The 22,505-nt window shown below is 37.2% G+C and overlaps 3 protein-coding genes across 4 annotated transcripts in view; all 3 read right to left on the bottom strand.

Moving 5' to 3' along the window:
• Positions 1-22,505, bottom strand: part of LOC124300659 (5-hydroxytryptamine receptor 2A) — a 78,620-nt gene that overhangs the window by 37,530 nt on the left and 18,585 nt on the right. The gene's annotated exons all lie outside the window — the stretch shown is intronic.
• Positions 309-3,090, bottom strand: LOC124300665 (trichohyalin-like). Its single transcript, XM_046754971.1, has 2 exons — positions 2,765-3,090; positions 309-1,694 (listed from the first exon to the last, which is right to left on the bottom strand). The coding sequence occupies exons 1-2, from the start codon at positions 2,987-2,989 to the stop codon at positions 546-548; spliced, it is 1,374 nt and encodes a 457-aa protein (XP_046610927.1). The 5' UTR covers positions 2,990-3,090; the 3' UTR covers positions 309-545.
• On the bottom strand, positions 4,667-6,398 carry LOC124300666 (uncharacterized). Its single transcript, XM_046754972.1, has 2 exons — positions 5,992-6,398; positions 4,667-5,433 (listed from the first exon to the last, which is right to left on the bottom strand). The coding sequence occupies exons 1-2, from the start codon at positions 6,244-6,246 to the stop codon at positions 4,681-4,683; spliced, it is 1,008 nt and encodes a 335-aa protein (XP_046610928.1). The 5' UTR covers positions 6,247-6,398; the 3' UTR covers positions 4,667-4,680.

Raw genomic sequence — 22,505 nt, 5'->3', positions numbered from 1 at the left:
AATTGTCAGAGAATTTGAACGTATCCGGAGAAACCGGGAAATGTTAGGAAATTCGGGCGTGTATCTTGGAACTTTTGTAATATCTTCCTCACTGGTGTACGATTCTTTGAAATTTGGAAAATTACTCTCCGTGATACAGTCGAGGGAGTTTCGTGTGAAAAGGGTACGAGTGAAAAAAAAAAAAATATGGTTTTTGGAGGCATGTTAAGAATTGATAGATTGATTTTATGCACGACGTGAAATTTACGAAAAATATAAACGAGTACTAGAAACAGTCAATAATCTCAGATTGTCGTTTTTACCCTCACGTTTCGTTGGTTTCTGAAAATTTGAGTGTTTGTTGGTTGTTTTTTTTTTCTCATTGAGTCTAAGCAAAATTTTACCGAAAGAAAAATTGGTCTATCTTAACTTGCAATGATGTCTGATCCAATGTCTAATTTTTAATAAGAAATTAGGTTGAAACGAGTCCTGGGAAAATGTCTATTCGCGTTTGGAAAACCGGGTAATGTCAGGGAATTTGACAAGTAACCGAGGTTAGAAATTTGCTAAAAATGAGAAATCCTTCTACATCCTTGATAGAACTTGATGCATTCCTGGGTTTCTCCTCGCAGCGTCCGAACTTGTTCAGTGTACTCATTGATAAGCCTTGCGTGTTGTCGCCGTTCGCTTTCCATGTTTTCCCGCATCAAATGTTCCGCACGCGTCCAATTTTCCCGCTCCTTCTCATATTCCACCCGCTTCCGCGCCAACTCCTGCTCCGTCTTTTCCAACTTTTCCTCAATCATCCGAGTCGCCTTGACATGCTCTTGTTCCATCTGTTCCCGTTTCCGTTGTTCCGTCTTCTTGGTTTCTTTCAGCGCTTGATCGGTACGTTGCCTCTCTTCCCGTTTCTCTTCTTCGTATTTATTACTCCGCTGTTCCAATCTTTGCTCAGCTTGCGACAACAACTTTTGCTTCCTATCCAATTCCGCAATTTTTGATTCAATTACGAGCGACATTCTGTTTTGTAGCTGCTGATTTTCCCGCTCCGCTATCATTTTATTCCTTTCCAATTCTTCCTCCGCGCGTCTGTGTTCTTCCTCTATCCTCATCCGGCATTCCTCTTTCTGTAACGACAACTGCTCCTGAGCCTGATTCAACGATTCCTGTGTCTTGTTCAATTCCGCATTCTTGAATAGAATCACTCGAGCATGATCCGTTTTCAGCTGCTCGCGTTGCTGCCGTTCTTGCTCCACTGTGTCCAGTAGAATCCTCTCTTCGCGTTCCCGGTCTTTTTTTTCCTTCTCTTGTTCAACCCTCTGTAGCAAAAGTTTATCCTCTGCTTTTTGCAACTTGTCTTCCAGCGATTCAATTTTATCATCGTACTCTCTCTTCGGTCTTTTACTTTTCTCTTTCGCCTCTCGTTCCTTTTCCCTTTTTTGACGCGCTCTCTGCTCGATGCGACTCTCATCCGCTGTTCCGTTTCCTTCACCATTTCGATGATCCCCAACAATTTTCTCCCGCAAATCTTTCCGCTTCTCAATCTGCTCCAGCTTTCGCTCCATCGAGTCAAACTGTTCTTCTGCCCACTTTCTGTATTTCAAGTATTGCTCCTCTTGCGCGTTGATTTGTCGCTCCGTCCACGTTTTGTACATTTCAAGCTCATGCTTAGATTCTTCCTTCGTTCGGTTCGCCTCCTTTTCTCTTTGAGATTTCTGTAATTTACATAACAATTTTATATTCATCGCAGCGGTATATTTTGACAGTAAATTTCACCACGGACATTGTCTTCACGCCGTTGACTCTAGAAATTGAATTATGCTCCAAACGCGAATGCGTTTCTTTCATGTTTGTACGCATTATTCTTTCTGTACAGCGTGAGTAGCTAAAATTCCAGAGCAATAGCAGTTGTTTTGTAAGGACGCCCAATCTTCAATATACTTACTTGCCACACTGGGGTCTAAAGGACCCTGGCTCTGTTTCATCGTTAAGGCTTGAATAAATTAAAATATGTCGATAAAAACACATGGTTTATGTTTTCACGAAATTTCCCACTTCATTTCTCGGAATGATTACCTTTTTTATGAAGCCACTCGACTACTATCTTTATTTTTATAGTGATAAATCGGTAGAGGACTCAGCTAAAATTTTAGCCCTTAATATTGATTAAATAAGCAAAGTATAATTTTTTTTTTTTTTTTTGTAAAAAAATTATCAATCTTCCATATTTTTACTGTACTCAAGTTTTACATTTTGACTGTATAACTTACATAATCCTTTAAAGTAAGCTTTGAATAAATAGTTTTTTGTTTTTTCTTGTAACGTTTTTTTGTCACTGCGGTCCGAATGTGATTCTACGTAAGTGTGGCAAGTAAGGGTTAAAGTTCATACATCGCGATGACCTGTCATCTGAACTCACGACGCGACGATTTGTCAATCAGTCAAAACAACTGCCTCTGCTCCAGAATTTTAGCACATGCGCATTAGACCGTTGAAACCGTTAATTGCTCACTCCGTGTAATAAAAGTCAAGTTATTATTTGCTTTTAGTTATTTTAAGCACGCGATTTATTCGGTCGAACATACAAACCGAAATGTAAAAAGAAGAGGAGTTCACCAATAAGAAAATACTTTCTTCAAAGTTCTCAACTGTTCGATTAACGTAAATTTATAATTCCCCTTCCGAGACAGGAGGAAAAATTTATAAATGACGTTAAATTGTACGTGTGGTAAATTACTTGATATTCACAGACACCTTCCGACACGTTATTATCAGCTTTGCTTACCTTATTTTCAACACTGAGTTTCGCGAAGATGGCCCGTTCTGATTCACTTAAAACCGGCAACGTGTCAATTGGAATTCCAAGACTTTCAGCTAACTTTTTAAATTCAAGTTCCGATATTTCCGGAAGGATTTCCGTAACGTTATTATCCTGGACATGATCCTTGGCCGGTAATCCACAAACCGCATTCACCAACAGTCCAACAACTATCACTGCCGATCGACGCATTTCTTAATCGTGCGAATCTTTCGACTACACTGAATGAACACTTTCGTTAGGATGGGCGCTTATGCAAGACAAGTCAATCATGGCGTCAATGGAGTTATCTGTCAGGTTCACGAGAGCAGCTCTGCCGAGCCAAGGTTGATTGTTTAATGCGATAATTAGCGACGAAGAGTGTTTGCTCCAGAAGCACACGAAGCAATGCTCGTGATTACGTCTCTCGGAATTTATCGGACGTAATCGATCAAAAAGCTCTTCAAATTGCATCAGTAGGATATGAAAATTCCCTGTGAACTCTTATAGTATTCTAAAATGTAACTTAAATCTTATTTTCCAGTGTATGTTGTAACTTCGTTAATTTATTCCCAAGCTCGTTTGTCAACCTCTGTGATTCCGACCGAATCAGCTAACATATTTCTCTTGAACACTCAGGCGGACTCTCTGCTGCAATTTGAATTTCGCCATTTTTTTCTCTTTTCTTTTTTTTTTTTTTATCGAGTCATAATTTGCTTCATTCGGGGCGATTATTTGCGGTTACAATTTCTTCTTTTTCCGAGCAACTAATTTCACACGAATCTAACACAAAGAGGCCAAAAATTCAAATAGCAGAGTCACGAAACATTTGGGGAAGTCTGCGATATAAAAATTGTAACAGTCGGATATTAAAAATTGGTAGAGCTTCTTTTTTTTTATAATTTTGACAACTACTGACGATCGTAACGCGTAAAGTTGGAGTATTGATTCGAGACATTGAAAGTTACGAAATAAACTTGACGAAACTTTTGTAAATAGTTAAGATTTAGGATTTTCAGTTAATTGAATATTTCCAGACATTCGGAAGCCTGAAAATTAGAATCTTTCAGATATCGAGCGAAAAAAAACTCGGGATATTACAATGAGGTAAAAGTTGGATCAACTTGGTTGTTAGGCTTCCAACTTCCAACGCGTAAAACAATTCGTTGATCAGCAAACTCGAGAAATTCAATCAAAATGTATAATATATTATTTATAGAACATTTATGGTGGTAAAAAATACAGCGGACACCGCGAGTGATCAAAGTTATACTTGGAAGGATGTGAAGAGGATGGATATGATTTTTACATACAGGAATTATCTAACATTTCCTCGTATCACAGTTGTTTAAAAAAAAATCACGATATAACTCGAACGGAAATACAAGCTACGCGTGTAAAAATCTGCTTATCTGTTACAACAGATTAAAGATGTTCGTTCGGAGAATTGTATCGTTTAATTTTACAAATTACTTACGTAGTGAACGAGAACAACATTTGTTTTAAACTTAAAGGTGTAACAATCGAGCTTAATAACCAATTTACCGAACGTTTAGAGTCCGACAACTTTTATCAGAAAATTAGAAACTATGAGGTAAAAGTTTTACATAACCGTTAAGTTGAATCGGTGTAATTTCAATTAGTCGCTAAAAGAAATCCGTCGCACTGTGTCTTTCATAATTGGAACGATGTTTACTACGAATAACCAACAGTTTGAAAGCGTTTACATTATGCGAAAACTATAACTGTTCGAATTTCTTATCTCGCATTTTGTTTGAACGGTGACGTGTTCGAAAAACTTGTAAAAAACGATGAAAAAAAAAAAAAAAAACTGTCCGTCTTATTTCTAATATTTGTAGAAAAAATTTCAGAGTATAAAAAATTGTTCGTCAAAAGATTCCCTCTTAATTTCTATCCAGCGCCAACATTGCACGATCTAAAATCTTTTCGCCCAGCGTTTTTCTTTCCGGTTCTCGGTGCACGTCGTATTCATTTGTCGGACCGTGATTACGTTCGGCTTTTAACTCGTTGACTGAATTCTGCAATTTTTTTATAACCGAGAGGAGTTCCGTCGTATCAATCGGCTCTTTGCCGCTACGAAGCTGTTCCAATTCCCACTGAGTGTTCCTCAATTTTTCCCTCGCCTCTTCAAGCTCCGCGATCGTGCTTTTCTCACTGTCTTTACATTCCGCCAGTGATATCTCGGCAAATATCTTTTCCCCCTTTGCCTCCATGTTTTTCTCCAATTCTTCATCACGGATCTCCTCGCACTCGATCAACTTCGATTTTAATTCGTTTATATCTGCCTGTTTCCTCTCGTCCAGCTTCGACAGTTCCATCCATTTCTGCATTTCCATGGTATTCAAAGTCTCAAACTCGCTTTTCACCCTCTGAAGTTCCAGTCTCAGGTCCTGTACTTCGCCGAGAAGTTTCACCTCGTTTTTTGTGCTATTCCTCAACACTTCCGTTTTTATCTTCACGGTATTCTTCAATTGCTCCATCCTGTTGTACAACCATGAAACTTCGTACACCAAACTTTTAACCTTCGGCTCAACCTTGGCTATGAAATCCTCGTTTTTATTTATGCAGACCTTCTGCATACGGTTTGAACACTCGTCGCACGCTTCCAGGTTACTGCCATCCTGGTGTTTGCAGGTCTGCGAAAAATCCACTCTTTCAATCATATTCAAAGAACGTGTCTGGTAAAATGTAATTATGTCAAATCTGTTTGTGAATTTACGGTAAAAATATGACGTTTAAAACGCCCCTTACGAATATTATCATATTTCGATTAATGCGATAAAGGGATTTTCCGAACATTTGTGCCTCGTTCGATAGTCGAAATGAAAGTCATCAAAGTCGCGTAAAAATAAACTTATAAATGTCCTCGAAATTGCGTTGTCGATACAGATGTTAGGAAAATGAATGCTTTTTTTTTTTTGTCACGAATATAAATACCAAGTGGTCTTATTATATTTAAATATCAAGCAGTCCTTACCTAAACTATGCGGAATCTTTTTACAAGAGTGCCAAAAAACATTGCATCTTATTGCAGACGACTAAATCAATCTTTTTAGATTTTCGTATCCAGTAAAACTACACTCTTACTAATCGGCATTAAAACGTAAAAAGCGTCGATTATAATCTAAAGTTTTCTTCTTTCTTCTTTGTAATATCGACGAGGAATTAGGTGAAAATAAACGGTATATTCTTACCGAGGGGAAGAATAAACCTCCGAACCAGTCGCAGCTGTGCACCTTGGTCAGTGAATCTTTCCTAACCGAGTCGCTAAAGGCTTTGCTCAAGTTCTCTGGGATCGGTTTGTCCTCCAGGATCATCTCCAGAATGTTCTCAGCTTTGGTCAAAATAGATTCGGCCGAATCAGGTGGCTGCCATAGTTCGAGGTCTTCATCCCAAAGTGCTGAGGTCATGACGACTAAAAGTGCGAGGATCACTGCGGGTTTTATCATATTTTCGCTAGGTCAAACTACCGGTTACTGAGGCTTCGGCTATGCCGATGTTTCTTATATCCTATGACTCCGTGGTCTTTTGTAGATTTCAAACTCTCGAAATTATTCGGTAAACAGGTTTGAGTTATCTTTTAAATATCTTCCATGTTGTACTTTCATAGCTGTTGTTAATTTTCCACCCGTCACTGTTTTCCATGTACGACGTACGACATCTTTCGATAATGAACTTGACACAAACTTTGGGTTTTGTGTGCTTTAGGTTCAAGTGACAGTGAAATATTTGGACATCAATACACTCTGCAAATTCCACTATCTCACTTACTTGAAAAACTATGTTGCAGCACGTTCGTTGCACTACGACCTTTAACCTCTGTCTAATTCTCAGTGATCGGAAGTGCGTTTATATTACCTGACGAGTTAATTGTCACATTTATACTACGATTCGTTTAGCCCAGGAAAAAACTCGATCAGATATCATAAAACTAACTATTCCATTCGTAGCAATATGGTAAAATAAAATATACGTAGTTTTTCTTACGTCATTTTTCCAATTGTTTTGTAAAATATTGTTGAAGCAAATTATGCTCAAAGTCGTTATTTTGAAAAATTCACCGCGGCAGTGGATTCTACGAGAAAAATGATGAGGGAACTGCGTAACATATTTTTTGTCAGTGTTCAGTTTACAAGTATGTACAGAGTAGTTTTTTGGAACGTCAACCTTGTTCGGGTAAAATATCCTGAAAAGTACTAAAAATCTCGTAAATTTTATCCTTGCTTTTGTGAAAATCAAAATTCGCGTTGCTTTCATCGTGATTTTGTTTCGATCACTCAAGAAACGTCGTTAGGTTGATTTTTCAGCTTTCGAAAAAACAGAAAAAGAAGCGGCGGTAAAAATACGGTCGCGTAATTGCAAATAAGCCTCGATCTGTCTCGTTATTGTCTCACCTTGAATAGTCCATTTGACGGTACCGAAAAATGCCTCGATCCATTTGAAACTTTGAACTTTTCAACATTCAGATTCCCAGCTTTCGATCGTTCTGCCACTGATTATTCGAGCGCTGTTAAGTTGCTCATTACGCGTTCCAAGAAGTTTCATCCAACGCTATCAAACCGAGACTCGTCGGTCGGTGATAAAGTGTCTTGTGACTCGTTACGTGACAAGGAACGATTGTATTTGACATCGCTAAGGGAAAGATCTTCTGAAAACCCAGAGATTATTTCCACGCAAATAATTCGTGTCGCGTTTATACGTTTCCTACAAGCTTCTGTATCGTGCTATTCAGTTTCACTAACGGGTCGATCTTAAGGCGAGGGGAAATTCAAATTTTCTACAACTGTCGTGTGGTTTAAAACCGATTTTCATTTCTCAGGCTCACGTTTGCTGTGAAGTATGAATCATTCTTGTCGGAAACGACCGTCTCGATAAACTCGATTGGACTTGTTAAGTAACCATTGAAATTTTGATTTGCTTCCATTTTCAAAAAAAGACACATTCAACAGTATTGATTTTCGACTAATCAACATTCTTAACACATTGAATTATACAATGGATACATATTTAGTACCAACCCACTTGGTTATATCGATGATTTGACAATCTCTGATCAAGATATATATTTTATCTATAAATAATATATAAAAATTTAATAATTAGATACGTATTGCGAAATGAAAAATTTTATCGTCGGCGATTAGAGAACTTTAAAGAATTTTTTTTTTCTTTTTGCAAGCTTGAAAAACCACGGTAAAAAACTTTGTACAAAATCCGTCAGTCCCGATTTATTGATCCGTCGAAATTCTGTTCATTATTCGACAATAATGGACACAATTACACTCTGTTATTTTTTTGCTTCTGACATCCTTCGTTATTCCGTTTAAGCTCGAGCTTTGTCCGCGTCGAAAGTCTCCGCTGATCCATCAGCTTCTCCACCATCCCAGTATCCTCTTTTTGCAGTTCGAGGCGTTCGTAATGCGCGCGATTTCTGGTTTCCCGCTCTTTTTTCTCCCGCGCATCCCGCTCTAGCTTCAGTCGTGCCAACTTTTCTCTCTTTCACCTCGCGCAGTTCCCGCGCTTTTTCTTCCCGCCACTGTCGTTCGAACAGCGTTGATTCATTTTGCTGGCTGATACATTTAACAAATCGACTTTCCTTGCGACATTTAGATGTCTGTTTTTTACGTCCAATCCTGTGAAACCCAATTTGAAAAACTGAAATTGCTTTTCCTCTACGTAACGTGTCTTTTATTTCCCTTTTCTTCGTGAAGAGTTCAACTTTGATAACGAATAAAATGATTTACTAATCTGAAGATTCCGTTTCACGTAATCAAATAAGAGATGTACGAAACATCGACTATGCGAGGTATCTTTAACGACATTATTTCCGGTGTTTCCGGAAGTGACGTCATCTTTCGGATTCTCGAATCTCTTTATCCTCGACGAAATTATTCGCGCGAGGTTGAAATCCGCAAGCTGCAATTGCCAAACCTGCGATAATCACCGTTGATTTGTACGGCGTCATGTTTCAACTGTACGAATCGTTTTTAACTCGTCCAGCATGCGGGCAGAAAAATATCACCTATGTTCTCCTAACCGTAGATAAGGGATTCATTACCAGAATTACTTGCGGAAAGAGGAAGTCACTTTTCATCGATAACGGGGACTTTTTTTTCTCACAGAATATTCAGCTCGCGAATCAAGTTTCAACCATTTTTTTCTCCGACTGTACGCGATACGACACAAGAAATGAATGAAAGGAAAGTTCGCGAAAACTTTGCTTACCTACAATGATCGTTATTGTTATTCCTGACCATGCATCCGGTGCACAAATCACACAACGCGAATAGAATAGAAACATTTGCGTATATCACACCGGATTTTAAGGAAAGAAAACCGAGTATCTTTCAAAGTGAGAACAGTGATAGAAAAAATCGCGCGTCAAGTCTGAGAGGTCAAGGGTAAAATCCAAATAGAATTGGCGTGGAATGCCCCATATACGTGTATATACTTATGTAGTTAGGTATGTACGCGCATATGTTATTATACATTGTACTCCTCTGGAAACTTCCCACTTTGCGGGGGCAATTGAATTCCAACGCGCCAACATTATACATATACAGAGTGAATTCCTAACGACTGCATCCTCCGTCGTCTGCTGAAATTTAATTCGCACGCGCTTCAATCCGAGAGCGGATTTTTACCAAGACGATGAATTTCAACCTCAAAGCGTATATGTTTTGACTGCGATATTACTGGAAACTGTTTATATCGTGTGAAAACGATCTTGAAGAATTGCCAAAACGTTAGAATCGAACTTGGAATCGTAATCTGAGATGGAGATTGAGTCGAAAATTTTATTTAAATAATCTTCTCTCATCCTCCTTACGACTTTCTGAAAAGCCGTATTTCAAAATCGTTTAGCTCGCCCAGGAGAACAGATTCTCTGAATTTTTTAAACGCGAAAGTTTTGCGAAAATCAGTCGATGCGTTTGGAGTTTATCAACGTCTTAAATTGACTCGGTTTTAATTTTTTTTTTAGCACACCCTGTATACGCGAATCACGTTGAAGAAAACAAACTTTGTCACCGTTTGTATATATTTCGTTTATAATAAAAGGAAAAATATGTTTTAAAAGCAGGAAAGGTAATCTTTGACCAGACCATTCCAAACTATTGATACATGCCTTTTTGATTCCGTGATATACAAATAGCAAGTATATGTATCCTTCCTAAGAAATGATTAGAATCGTGTTAATCGTAAGATATGATTTGAAATGTTGTAAAGATTTTGTTATAAAATTTCTGACATGTTTCAATTCTTGATAAAGCTAATTTGAAATTGCGTTGAACATTTGTGTAAATGGTTTTTTTTTTCGTTTGAAATCTCTGAAACTGCGTTAAATCTTCGCGGTTCTGAAAACTCGAAACCAGACGACGGTGAGAAATGAAAACGATGAAGAAAGTGAAAGAAAAAGAAAAAGAAATCTGAACGAGTGGTGTTAACCCTCGACGCGATCTAATTTCGTCTTGAAAAACCGCGAAACTTTTTTATATACGGCGAAAAAAAAAGGAATAAAGAGAGAAGAAAAAAAAAACAAAAAAAAAAAAAAAACAAAAAAAGAAACGAAAAGAAAAGTAGTAGTAAGAGAAATTCGTTCCAACCTTAGCTCTCGTCGACTTTGCGAAGCTTTCGGTATTCAGCAACTTTTTTTTCCCCCCTTCTTACTCGCTCCTCTTTTCTTTCGATTTTTCTTTGAAAAAAAAAAAAAAAAATGGGAATCCACCTTGGACGAAGAGACGGCCCTCAGAAACGAATTCGTGACTCGCCTCTGAGCTCAATACATAATGGACTGACTCCTTGTGGTCTCGGATATTTTTACGGTACTAGTGGTTGAGGATGAATGGCCTTGGCGTCTGAATGAAAAGTTTCGGAGAAGAGGGAAAAACCGTTGATTAAATCACTGGCAGTGTTATTAGTGCCGATGATTATTAATAATAATGAAACAGCAATATTCGAACAACGCCGTATAAGATAAGAACAATCTGAGAAAAAAACGTTTGGAATTATTAAATTCTTGCCTTTTTTTATCCCCCGTCAGATTCAAATGATATTTGGTACAATTTTCTCGCTGATTAGTCGTCCAAAAATTGTCTGCAAAAATGTTCGTTAAATCTTGGATCGTCTCTCTAGAGATGAACAAAATGAGCCGAAAACCATTAAAATTGGATAAAAAGAAAGAAAAACAACAACAAAGTTTAATAATTTTTAACGCTCTAGTATTATCAAATATTTGTTCAAACTAACGATGTTTTAGCTTGGTGTCATTACAACTTTATCAGATTCATTTTAAATCACGTACCAAGAATGTTGTTATATTTGTGTTCACGATCATCGGTGTAAAAAAAACTTTGCCGTAGCCCTTGAGCAGTTTTTTTTTTTTTTTTTTTAAATTGAAAAAACAACTTCTTTATGAAATACAAACATTCCGTTGGCATTCTTTTCACCTGTGAAACCATTTCTTCGTTTCTTTGATATATACCTCAGCTTTGCTTTTCCATTTTCTGTTTCCCCGTTTCACAAATCGGTAAATCGCAGACAACTTTTCAGCTCGGAGTTTAGAGGAGGAAATAATAAAAAAAAATAAATAAAAAAAAATAAAAAAAAAACAACAATGGGGGAAGGAAAGAGAGGGAGGAACAATTCGAGCGAGAAAACGAGCATGTAGAGAAAGCGAACGGCGGCGATACAATCAAACCCTAAGGGACAAGGGTAGACCACCGGGTTTAACCTGGAACTAGATTTACAACCGGTCCGAATTCGATTGAGGAAATTAATCGAACGGCCGCCGTTTCCCTCCCTCCTTTGCGTGCTTCTGATTCGGCTTCTAATTCCGCTGCCGCCTGCAGTGATGTAACGAATTCGTTAATGGTTAAGGGATCACCGACTTTCCTCGATATCCCATCGAATTATGGATCCCAATAGTTTCACGCCGATCTTTACTCACATGCATTTATCGCTTGGCGTTACGTAAAGAAGTATAAAAAAGAAAAAAAAATCAACACCTGATAAGAAAAATTAATCGAGGGTTAGATAAGCGATTTTGGCATTTAGTAATTTTCTCGTTATTATCATTAATTTCAGTAGTTATACCTGTTGAATTTCAAATTCCTGACAAACTTTCTATTCTTATAATCGCGAAATGTCGAGGAATTATCGTGTCAGTCAAGTTTCGGGCGAATACGGTTCGGCTGTTTATCGAGTATTTTGGTGCAATACGAACGTATGAATGTACGTACGAATTTCGTTTGACGGAATCGATCGGCGGAGTGGCGCGGTATAAATTATGGCAGACCGAGAATCGCTATTGACGGAACATACGAGACGGAAGAGTTGATGGAACTCGGGCGGCAGCCATCTTAAGCAAAAGCATCGCGGCAATTCCAAACTACAATGGCTTTGCCCGCGCTCTTTAACGCCATTTCAACCCTAATATCCGGCGGACTCTCGACGCTTTCCCATCCCTTACATGGATTAGCTGGTTTGCGATTTTACAAGGGGCGTTCCCTGCCTATTCCAAACTCTCCTCCGGACCGTCATCCAATTTTTATTTCGAACTCCAAAATTCGCTCATCCGTGCTTTTGAATTCAAGTCGTCTTATTCCAAACCGATCGATTATTTTACCGGAATGATAATTTTGCGATCGCTGAAGTTTTATTCTTGTCGCATCAGAGAAAAATTTCTAGTCTTATTCGCTATTATACGGTCCTTGAGCGTTATAACGTTCTATTAATATTTTTTTTTTTCACATCGTAACCGAAGAATATGTTTGAATCCTTGTTATGCAATGTTTTCTTTTAACTAGACCTCTGACCTGCAAGTGTGTACTGGAAAATATAGAATATGCAACTGTGATCGAACGATATAAAAGGTTTACCTCATCTTGGAACAATTTTCTACACGTACCGGGAGAATCTCTTGAAAGTTGAAAATGAACCGCGCACGCGCGAGTTTTATCGGCCATTCGCGCAGGCTGGCCAACCCGAGTTTTCAGCCGTCAAACTGTTTCTGCCGGCGATGTGGTTGACACGAATTTTCGAGGTTAGAATCTCGAATAATCGAGGCAGCGACTCGGAAAGGTTTGGGAAGCATTTGTTATCGGGTCGGAAAGTTGATTCTTCGAAGAACGGTCGGAATTCAACGCTTGTGCTCTTTGAAAATTCAAACGTATACATTTTGCGTAGGTTGGCCGGCCTGCATCGCGGACAAGAATATCGCTGCGGGAAGATTTCGCCTACCAATGAGATTTAATTATTTGGCGCATGCGCGGTTCGTTTTCAAGTTTCGAGAGATTGTCCCGGTACAATTGTAAGAAAGGAAAATTTTCTCAGTTTAAAAGCAAAAGGGTTGAATAATTTTTGGTCCGTTAGGATGTTCGATAAAATGAGGTACACGTATCGTTGTTTAACAAATAAATGATGATCAAGCTACCGAAGAGTTGGAGTTATCCCATATTTTATAGAGATATTACGCGTTTATCGACCCCTCTTGAAACGAACTTGAAAACTTATTAATCATCCCTCGAGTTCGAAGGTTTATTATTAAATTCAGGAAGTGAGTATAACTTCCACTTTTTCCCTACATCATACACGTCGATGTAAAATACACGCGCAATCTGGGGCCGTCGCGTTTGTGACGCGTAAAGTGTGAAGTTGGCTGCGGGGTTTAAACTTTTCCTTCGGCATAACCTCGTCCTTATGGAATTGCGACGAGGATGGCCGACAGCTGCAACGTTGATTCTGACTATGGAGATCGTATTTCAGAGGGAAACGATCGCTTATACATTCACCCAGTTTACTTCTAGACTTCTAAATCCCCCACGGGTGAGTTTTCTCGCCGTGTTCTTTACGCCCGATTTTCCCACGAATATTACCCGAATATCGAATTCTGAACGATTTTACTCGATATTCTCAAAAATGGAATAAAACGGTTTTCAAATGGGAATGCCTTATGCGACGGAACATTCTTTCACCTAAAGAAAATGAACAAGTTACGATTCTTATTCGTACATTACGATTCGTTTGAAAGTTTATAAATCAATACGATTAATCTCTCCCTGCGATATAAAAATTCAACCGAAATAATTGCGAATCGATGAAAAATGTGCGAAATATTTGGAAATTTTTTTTCAAACATTGTTATTTTCTAAAAGGTATACCAACGAATAAAAATTCCGTCGTCTTCTCGAAGCGGAATTCAATGCAGCGATTAATAACTTTTTACGCGATATAACTAAAAATTAGTTTTTCCCCGATCGATGTGTAAAATAAAAAAATTGCGCTACTGTTGATTCTTTTTTCTTTTTTTTTTTTTAAGTTTTTTCATTCAATCACAGATTCGATTCGCTTTTCAATCTTGGAAAATTCTAACGTTTCAACATCCACGCTCAAATACCACGAGTGTAATCGTGCGACGATTTGTCATCAAGTTTTGGCAATTTTCTCTCTCACAGATCGTTTCGAAAACTTTCTCGTTTGTCAAACGAAAATACCTAACGTGATACAATGACGCTGAGAATTGAACCGAGAGAGTGAAATAATTTCGACGCAAAGTGGTACGTAAAATCGCTTTGCCCAGAATCGTCGCGACAGATCCCGGATAATAATTCGGGAAATGTTTTGAAATTATTACAGTGAAATTTATCGCACAGTTAAACTCGCGATAATTCTACCCTGTAGGAAGTTTAAATCCCGTTGAAAAGTTAGCTGTTATTAATATACGCCTCGGGTCGAATTCTAATTATACGGTAACCGCATTGTAATTAACAGACAATTATTATACTATAACTACATTTTTACTTTTCACTTCTATTTTGCAGTGTTGCTGTTTTTTATTTTATTTTATTTCATTTTAATTTTTTCTTTTGGGTTACCCTTTACCCTCTGTAATTTTCATCAGACACGGGTTAATTTCCCGTCCCTTTTCACGGTCACGGATTCTCCGGTGATTTGATTTTTTATTTTTTTTAAATTTTTTTGTTTATTTTTGGTCCTCTCTTTTATTCCTCGTTCTAAACTGCAGTAAAATTTATCTCCCACAATTTCTGTAGAGAGTTACAGAATCAGGGAATTGAAATTAATGAAAATTGCAACTGCGATTCGATTTTGTCTTGAAAACAAATTATTCAGCGATATTTAATTGATTTAAAAAATCAAGTAAATCGATTTTGAATTCAATTTTATCGAGTCGCAATTTTTTTGAATCGTGGTATTTTTTTTTTTTTGACAACATTCAAAAGCATTCCGCGTCGTTTTCAAAAGTCATGATTTGTAGATTATAATTATTGGTCGCGTATATATCAACCGTTCCCAATAAATTTCGAGCAGTCACAATTGATGAAAAAATTTTTTAAAAAAAAAAAAGGAAAAAAAACCAAGCTTCCGAGGGTGATAAACTTTTTTCAAATTTCTCAACAATCAAGCGAACCGAAAATTTTCGCAAAGTTTTACGAATACGTCGGCACTTGTTTTCGTCATCGCAGTTTTATTACAATATCAATTTACATAGTTACTAAAAACCTTATATTTGGCCGAAATTAACAGCAGGCCAGAAAATGGATTTGAAATTCGAAGGTTCGGTTGGTCGTAAATGTGATAAAACTACGAACGTGAATTTCAATAGAAACGCAGTATTCGTGTACGGTCATAAAATTACGTCCTTGAATTGCGGAAGCTCGTTGCGAATTTTGTTCAGACCTCGGAGCCTCTCGCATTGTTTAAATGGCCGAACAACTAAGGTCCTAAAATCAAATCGTCTACGTAACGACCGCGCTTTGTTTACACAAAGCAGCATCCAGGCTTTATCTTCCTCTCGCATTTTATATTCCTTCTGTCTCTCTCTCTTTCTCTCTCTCTCTCTCTCTCTCTCTTAGCCTCGTGCTTCTTGTAATCCGCTTATCAAAAGTTTTACGCTATGACAATTGTTTGTTTCATGTCAGCTTCTCGTTCGCGATTTTCAAGCCTGAATTTCAGCTTCTTCCGGGACTGGAATCGAGGAAAAGTTTACGAAACAGAAAAACTTATGACATGACTGGAGACGAGAGAGTTTGAGAAACAAATTTTTTCGCATCAATTTATTACGGTTCGGTTGCCTGAGTGTTTTTTTCTTGCGTTATCTTAACGTCGATAATCGCAATAGCCGATTCGTTTTATCAAACTCGCTACGCCGCGTAATATCGATAAAGTATTGTAAAAGTACATCTCTTTCAACGAATTCGTTATAATGTCAATAAGACAAAACTATATGAATAAAAAATTCTTTTGTTTTACAATTATAAACAAAATAAAAATAAAACTACGAGGCAGTTCTTCAATAAAGAAAATACCCTTTAATTTATATTATAAAATAGGCAAAAATTAAATACGTGCGTCGAGATTTTCCAAATTTTTACAATCACGGACACGAATTCAATTCGATTAAATTAACTTCCGGTCTTTTTATTCTTCTTTTTTTTTCATTCGTTTTCTTTTTTTTCTTTCAGGAGATTTCATTGCTGAATTCGATTTTGTTTATTTTGTCGGCTTCAAATGCATTTCAAAATATAATCGAGATATTTGAATTTTCCAATATCAATAACGCAATTGTCGCATTTTTTTCCCTCGTGCGATAAGAAATGATTATCCGAAAATCCTGAGTCAGATTTCGTAATTTCGACGTAAGGAAGAAAAAACTTTGAAACGCATGAACAAAACAAAAACTGCCGCTGTAATAAAACATTCACAGAAATTGTTCTGTTTATATTTATTCAATAACATCCGAGATACTATTTGTTGAATATCTTTTGTCAAACCCTCATGTCAATAAATTAAAGCTTTTTTATAGAGGAAATAAAAAAAATCCGTTGACAAAAAAAAAAAAAAAATGCCTGCGCGAATTGCTGCGGGAATTGTCGTCATATTCGATAAATACTAATAACTTGATAGAAAATGAAGCAACGGAACAACAAAAAAAGAAGAAGAAAAAATGGAAAATGTGTCCAGACTATTATTTTGTAATTTAAATTTTTGTTTCGATTTTTTTGCACTCGCAAATAATTTTTCCCGTAGCTTTTCCATCCCCGGACATAATTTGATAATTTTCGGTAGAAAATAAACAGTGTCGATTTTTAATTTCTTCTCCCATTCGTTCATTTGTTTTTTCGTGCCTCGATGCGAGGTGAATAAAATAAAAAGAAAAAAATCAAACCCCGTCAATTAAATTTTACTCCATTCTGCCCGATTCATTTCTACCCGAAATTAAGTCGAGCGATTTCTTTTATTCCAAAACTCATCGAATTTCGAACAGTTATTTTTATTTTTCTTTTTTTTTCTTTTATCCGTTTGTTTTTCGTTTTCTCCTTATTCGCGATTCATCCGGATTGATCGAGCCCGACAGCCGTGTGCCGGTGAGGGATGAAATTTTGCGAGAAAGGTAGCCGCGGGTTATGGGAGAGATCGATGCGGTCCGGCAACGTGAGAGAAGACAAGTTCATTGCGGTTGATGGAAATAGAGTGAGAGAACGCCGAGAGAGTGGGAAGCTTGCAGAATTTACAAGGATCTACGTCGAGGCGAGGCGAAGCTTATATTTCCAGACCCATCGAATATTCGTTGCGAATTCTGATTCAGGGAACAATGTAACGGTGCTTTGACGAATCTCGAACGGATGGCGAGAATTTTTTTTCAAATTTCATCTCTCGCCTCGAGTCACGTGTTGAGAATTCGTTGAAATAAATAATTGTGGAAAAATTGAAAAATTTTGTCTACGAGGTCTTAAATATTTACGGTGAATTTATTGTTGGACAGCTTGTGAGAGTGCTTTATTAATTACGTATTTCTTGTCGTTGCGTATTCGAAATATTAAACAACGCGGTTTCAAAACCTTTCTAGTACAATTTTAATGAGAAAATTCGGAGGGGTGATTTATAAATATATGTATATATATTTATATAATTATTTTTTTTTTAAAGGACCTATTTACTGAGAAAAAAATTCTCCCGTTTGGAAAAATTTTTAGCTAGGCCATTTGAAATATCCCATTTAAACAACACGCGAGAAATTTTTCTTTCATTAAAAACGCTGTAACTTTTAAACCGTTTGAGATAAAAAGATGTTCAAGGCATATTCGTGTAGGATATTAAATTCTCTAAAAAAAAGGACCCTCGAGTTGATTTTCTAGACTCAAAAATTCACATACTCACTGAATATTTACAAGAGGCATCTGAAATGATTTTGATTTCGAATATTCAGTTTATTTAAAAATAACAGGATAACGATCAACAAAATCCAACACCAAACTGAATATTATCCGCGTAGAAATCATCTATACCGCTATATTGAAAAATTTTAATTTACACAACATGCAATAAAGCAAATTGTAAAAGAGAATCCAAACAATTTTACTCGGTTCTTTTCCGAATGTTACAAAGGAAAGGGTAAAAATGCCGTAGCTCAAAGTCACACTCGATCGAGCGATTGAGCGTTCAGTGTCATCTTCAAGCATGTAAGCAAAGCCTTCCAGGTACACAGAGAACTTGTTGTCGTCGTACTCGAAGCGTCGAATTCGCTGTTTCCAAAACAAAAATATCCGGTATTTACGCATGCGCGAGACGCGAACCAAGATCGGAAAATCGCGATCGACAATTTCAGTTCGTGTCGTTCATCCGATCTGCGCGGACCACAAAATCGACGAAACGAGTCGCGATAGTTTTGTGTTTGTGTGTGTGTGTGTGTGTGTGTGTGAGTGACGCGAAGTGCCAATTAAATAAGTTTCCCGTTTTTTCAACGAATCCGAATTTTGGGTGTAAATATCATTTATTCTCGTCGATTTCCTTGAGGGGGTGGATTTCGGAAATATTTTACGCCGCTTCGTGCGGTTTAAAATTCAACTCCGCTGTACTCGGAATGAAAACGATTTATTTGAACAATGATTTGTCAGAAAAGTCTACGTTTTCGTTACTTTTTCAATAGCGAACGTTCAAGTTTCAAGATGTAAAAATGAAAAGCAAAATACGTCGTCGAATAAAAGTTGACAATTTACGAATTTTGACTAGTTAGAAACGATTTTCACTTTCGTCAGTCAACTGTTTTTGATTTTTTTTTTTTGTTTTTTCTCTCGCGACGTTGTTGCAGAGAATTTTGATTTGTGCAATTTTTAAGCAATTTTCTGATTATTACGAATTTCCGATTGGAACAATTTTCTACTCGGGCGTGAAAAATAATAACTTATACAACCGTAAATCGTGATTGAAAATTCTTACCTGTAAATCCGATAAACTGGTGAAAAAAAAAAAGAAAATAAATCAAGCTGTGACGTCACAGTGACGATGCAAAAAACGGTAATTGTTTATTTCAACATTCGATGATTAAAATATAAAATTAAGAGTTATTCTGGAATCGTAAAAAATGCTCCATTCGTTCCTATAACAATACCAACTTACAATTAAATCATTGTCGTTACATATATCGTAGAACTTTGCAAACTCGTTTCAAATTGATCGTGAAATTGAGAATTTCTCAACTAATATTAGAACATATTTAAAACGTATTTGCTTGAGCTTTAATGTGATTTTGTTTTCCAGTGAAAATTCGCCGGTGTATACAAAGTGAATTTCTAACGAATGCACGTTACGGCGTCTGCTAAAACTTAACGCAGAGGTGTTAAAATATAAGATCGGCTGTTCGTCAGAGTAACCAACCGTCGTCAACATAACCTAAAAAATGTCGACAGTTTTCGGCTGTCAAAATTTTTGAGGTTAGCGACAGTTGGCCGCTTGGCGAAACATTTGCTCTCGGTTTACGGCGCGTGCGTATTAAATTTTAGTAGACGACGGTCCGTGCAATTCACTCTGTACAATACGCAGCGTGAAGGTGGTTTCATCAAGCCTGCCAACTTCCGAAGGGGTCGGCGCATAAGGTAAGAAAAAAGTTTACTTCATCTTGGAACAATTTTCTATATATACCGGGAGAATCTCTTGAAAATTGAAAATGAACCGCGCACGCGCGATTTTTATCAGCCGTTCGCGCAGGCTGACCAACCCGAGTTTTCAGCCGTCAAATTGTTTCTGCCGGCGATGTGGTTGACACGAATTTTCGAGGTTAGAATCTCGAATAATCGAGGCAGCGACTCGGAAAGGTTTGGGAAGCATTTGTTATCGGGTCGGAAAGTTGATTCTTCGAAGAACGGTCGGAATTCAACGCTTGTGCTCTTTGAAAATTCAAACGCATACATTTTGCGTAGGTTGGCCGGCCTGCATCGCGGACAAGAATATCGCTGCGGGAAGATTTCGCCTACCAATGAGATTTAATTATTTGGCGCGTGCGCGGTTCATTTTAAAGTTTCGAGAGATTGTCCCGGTATACAACATATGCGCATGTATTATATGACAGTGATCAGCGAAACCTCCCGTCCCGTCGTCAACTTTGCCCCGTAGTAAATTATGGAGCGGCCAGGTCGTGTCCTGGATACAGGATCATGTTTCTCGGTCTCGCATCCTTCTCTCCTCTCCAGGAGCAACAGCTGCTCCCGGTGTTTGAACGCGTACATACTTATTTCCATGATAACCTTAGAGAGCTTTTATTATTCAAGGCAGGCTTCAAGATTCGCGCGGAAGCTTTCATTTGACACGCGATTCCTCCTCCTTTTTATCCTGTCGCTGCGTCGCTTAACCCTTTTCATAATTTTATTCTCTCCTCGCTTTCCATAAGACTATTTCATAACTCCCTTAAAATTCTACGTGACGTCACACCTGCAACCAGTGGAGAAACTCTTTCTTTCCTCTTTATCTCTTTCATTTTCTCCATTTTTTTTTTTTCCTCATTTTTCCTTATATTCCGGTTTCATTTCCTCGATCGTTTTCCATCCGGGCGAGAATATTATCATAGTTTTTTTTTTATTTCTCAACTCTGTTTTATTGTCTATTTTGTTCGTTGGGAACTTTGACAATTGGCAGTTTTTTTACGTACTCAATGATCGCGTGTAAATGTATACACTCGTTTATCTCGGTATTTTCATCTTTCGTAAAAGTATTCCGTAGAATGGTGAATAAATTTTTAATCAAACGTATAACAACGACACCCGATCAAAAGTTTCTCATGCACTGGAGTCTCTAAAAATCCAACCAATTTCCATAATGTTTCTGCGAGCTTTCTTTATATTATTTAAACAATCCCGATAATTTATTCTCCATTGTAGAATATTCGTACGATATTGTTAATTATTCAAAAGTTTATTGATCAGACGATTGAAACAGTGTCTCGAAGCAATTCATTAGAAACTTGAAAAAGAGGCAATCGCGCATGCTTCAAACTTCTTTTTACGCTTGTTGCACTTACGATATAAAATACATTGCAGAATTTCATTTTGTAAAAATCCCAATATACCTTATTCGATACGCAAACTAAATAAAGCTTGACTCAAATCCCCGTGAGTTGTGTGCTTGCATTGAAGGATATTACGCGTAAGTCTGCATCCGTTTGATCTATTTGCATCTGTGTTTCGTACACAAAGACCGGCTATCGAAAGGAGATGAAAAGAGATTCTCTTTGAACCGTGTCAATATATATTCGAAGAGGAGAGAAAATTAGAAAAAAAAGTATATATATATATATAGAAGAAGAAACGACTTTCTTGTCCTTTATTTTTGCTGTTTTTACTCTCATTCGTTGTTGTCCTCGGTATTTTTTCTGACTTCTTTTATTGCCTTCCACTTCTCACATGTCGGTAATCAAACTGTGCACTTGGATGGTTTTATTGCCTGACAATGACAACGATAACAGTAATAAGAATTACGCGCCTCGTAATATCGCTTTCATCCGATAAAAAACAAAAACAAAAAACTTGTTATTTTCGAGATTTATTCGAAGAAAGAAGAATAGTTTCCCTGGAAATAAATTTTCCACTTGAGGCATATAACACTTCGGTGATTTTTCTTTATGGCCTGACGATAATTTATAGAATGAATTTTTCGATGAAACTTCTTGTTCTTTAAAAACAATAAATCTTAGGTTATACTTCTGAATCAGCCCAAAGTCAAATGTAAAATACACAATCGCTGCATACTCGTATATATATATATATATATATACATCGAATTTGACGAAGGCAGAGATTATCATGGATTTTCCTCAACCCGCAGACCTGTTATTTCGTTGGGTTTGATATACGGCCGGAATTCGTCGGTGGAATACATAATTAACTTGTAACTGAATGAGTAATTCGGCGCTGAGAAACTCGACCATTTCGACCCTTGTAGAAGCGTTGTTACAACGATGGCGAAAACCCACTTTTCGTTGCAAACAGAGTCATTTTAATGTTATGCATTATGGATGGAACTCATTTACCCTTTTTGCTCATATATTATAATGTATGAGGTAACTCTACTGATTACCTAATTCGAAACGGGCGACGCCGAGTTTCTCTACACTTTATCCTTTGCACGAATGCAAACGAGTGATTTTTTAAAGAAAACTTTTGTCATTTTTTAAAGAAAACTTTTGAGAACGGGTAGAAGAGTAATTTGAAATTGAACTTTTTTTTTGTTCAATCATCTCGTTAAGCTCGTATCGTTGTTTCAACGATATTTCGTGCTGTGTTTTTCGAACAATAACAATTCGAATCGTGAAATTGTAAAGTATCCAATTTTTTTTTTTTTTTTTCAAACCCACGTTTTACAATCGTTCGCCAAATTATTGGTATTTGTGCGAAAAGTGTTTCAACAACGAAAATGACTA

The sequence above is a fragment of the Neodiprion virginianus genome, chromosome 3 (assembly GCF_021901495.1).
Source record: "Neodiprion virginianus isolate iyNeoVirg1 chromosome 3, iyNeoVirg1.1, whole genome shotgun sequence".
Lineage (NCBI taxonomy): Eukaryota > Metazoa > Arthropoda > Insecta > Hymenoptera > Diprionidae > Neodiprion > Neodiprion virginianus.
Note: the sequence above shows the minus strand (reverse complement) of the source record. Positions and strands in the feature narration are given on the sequence as shown.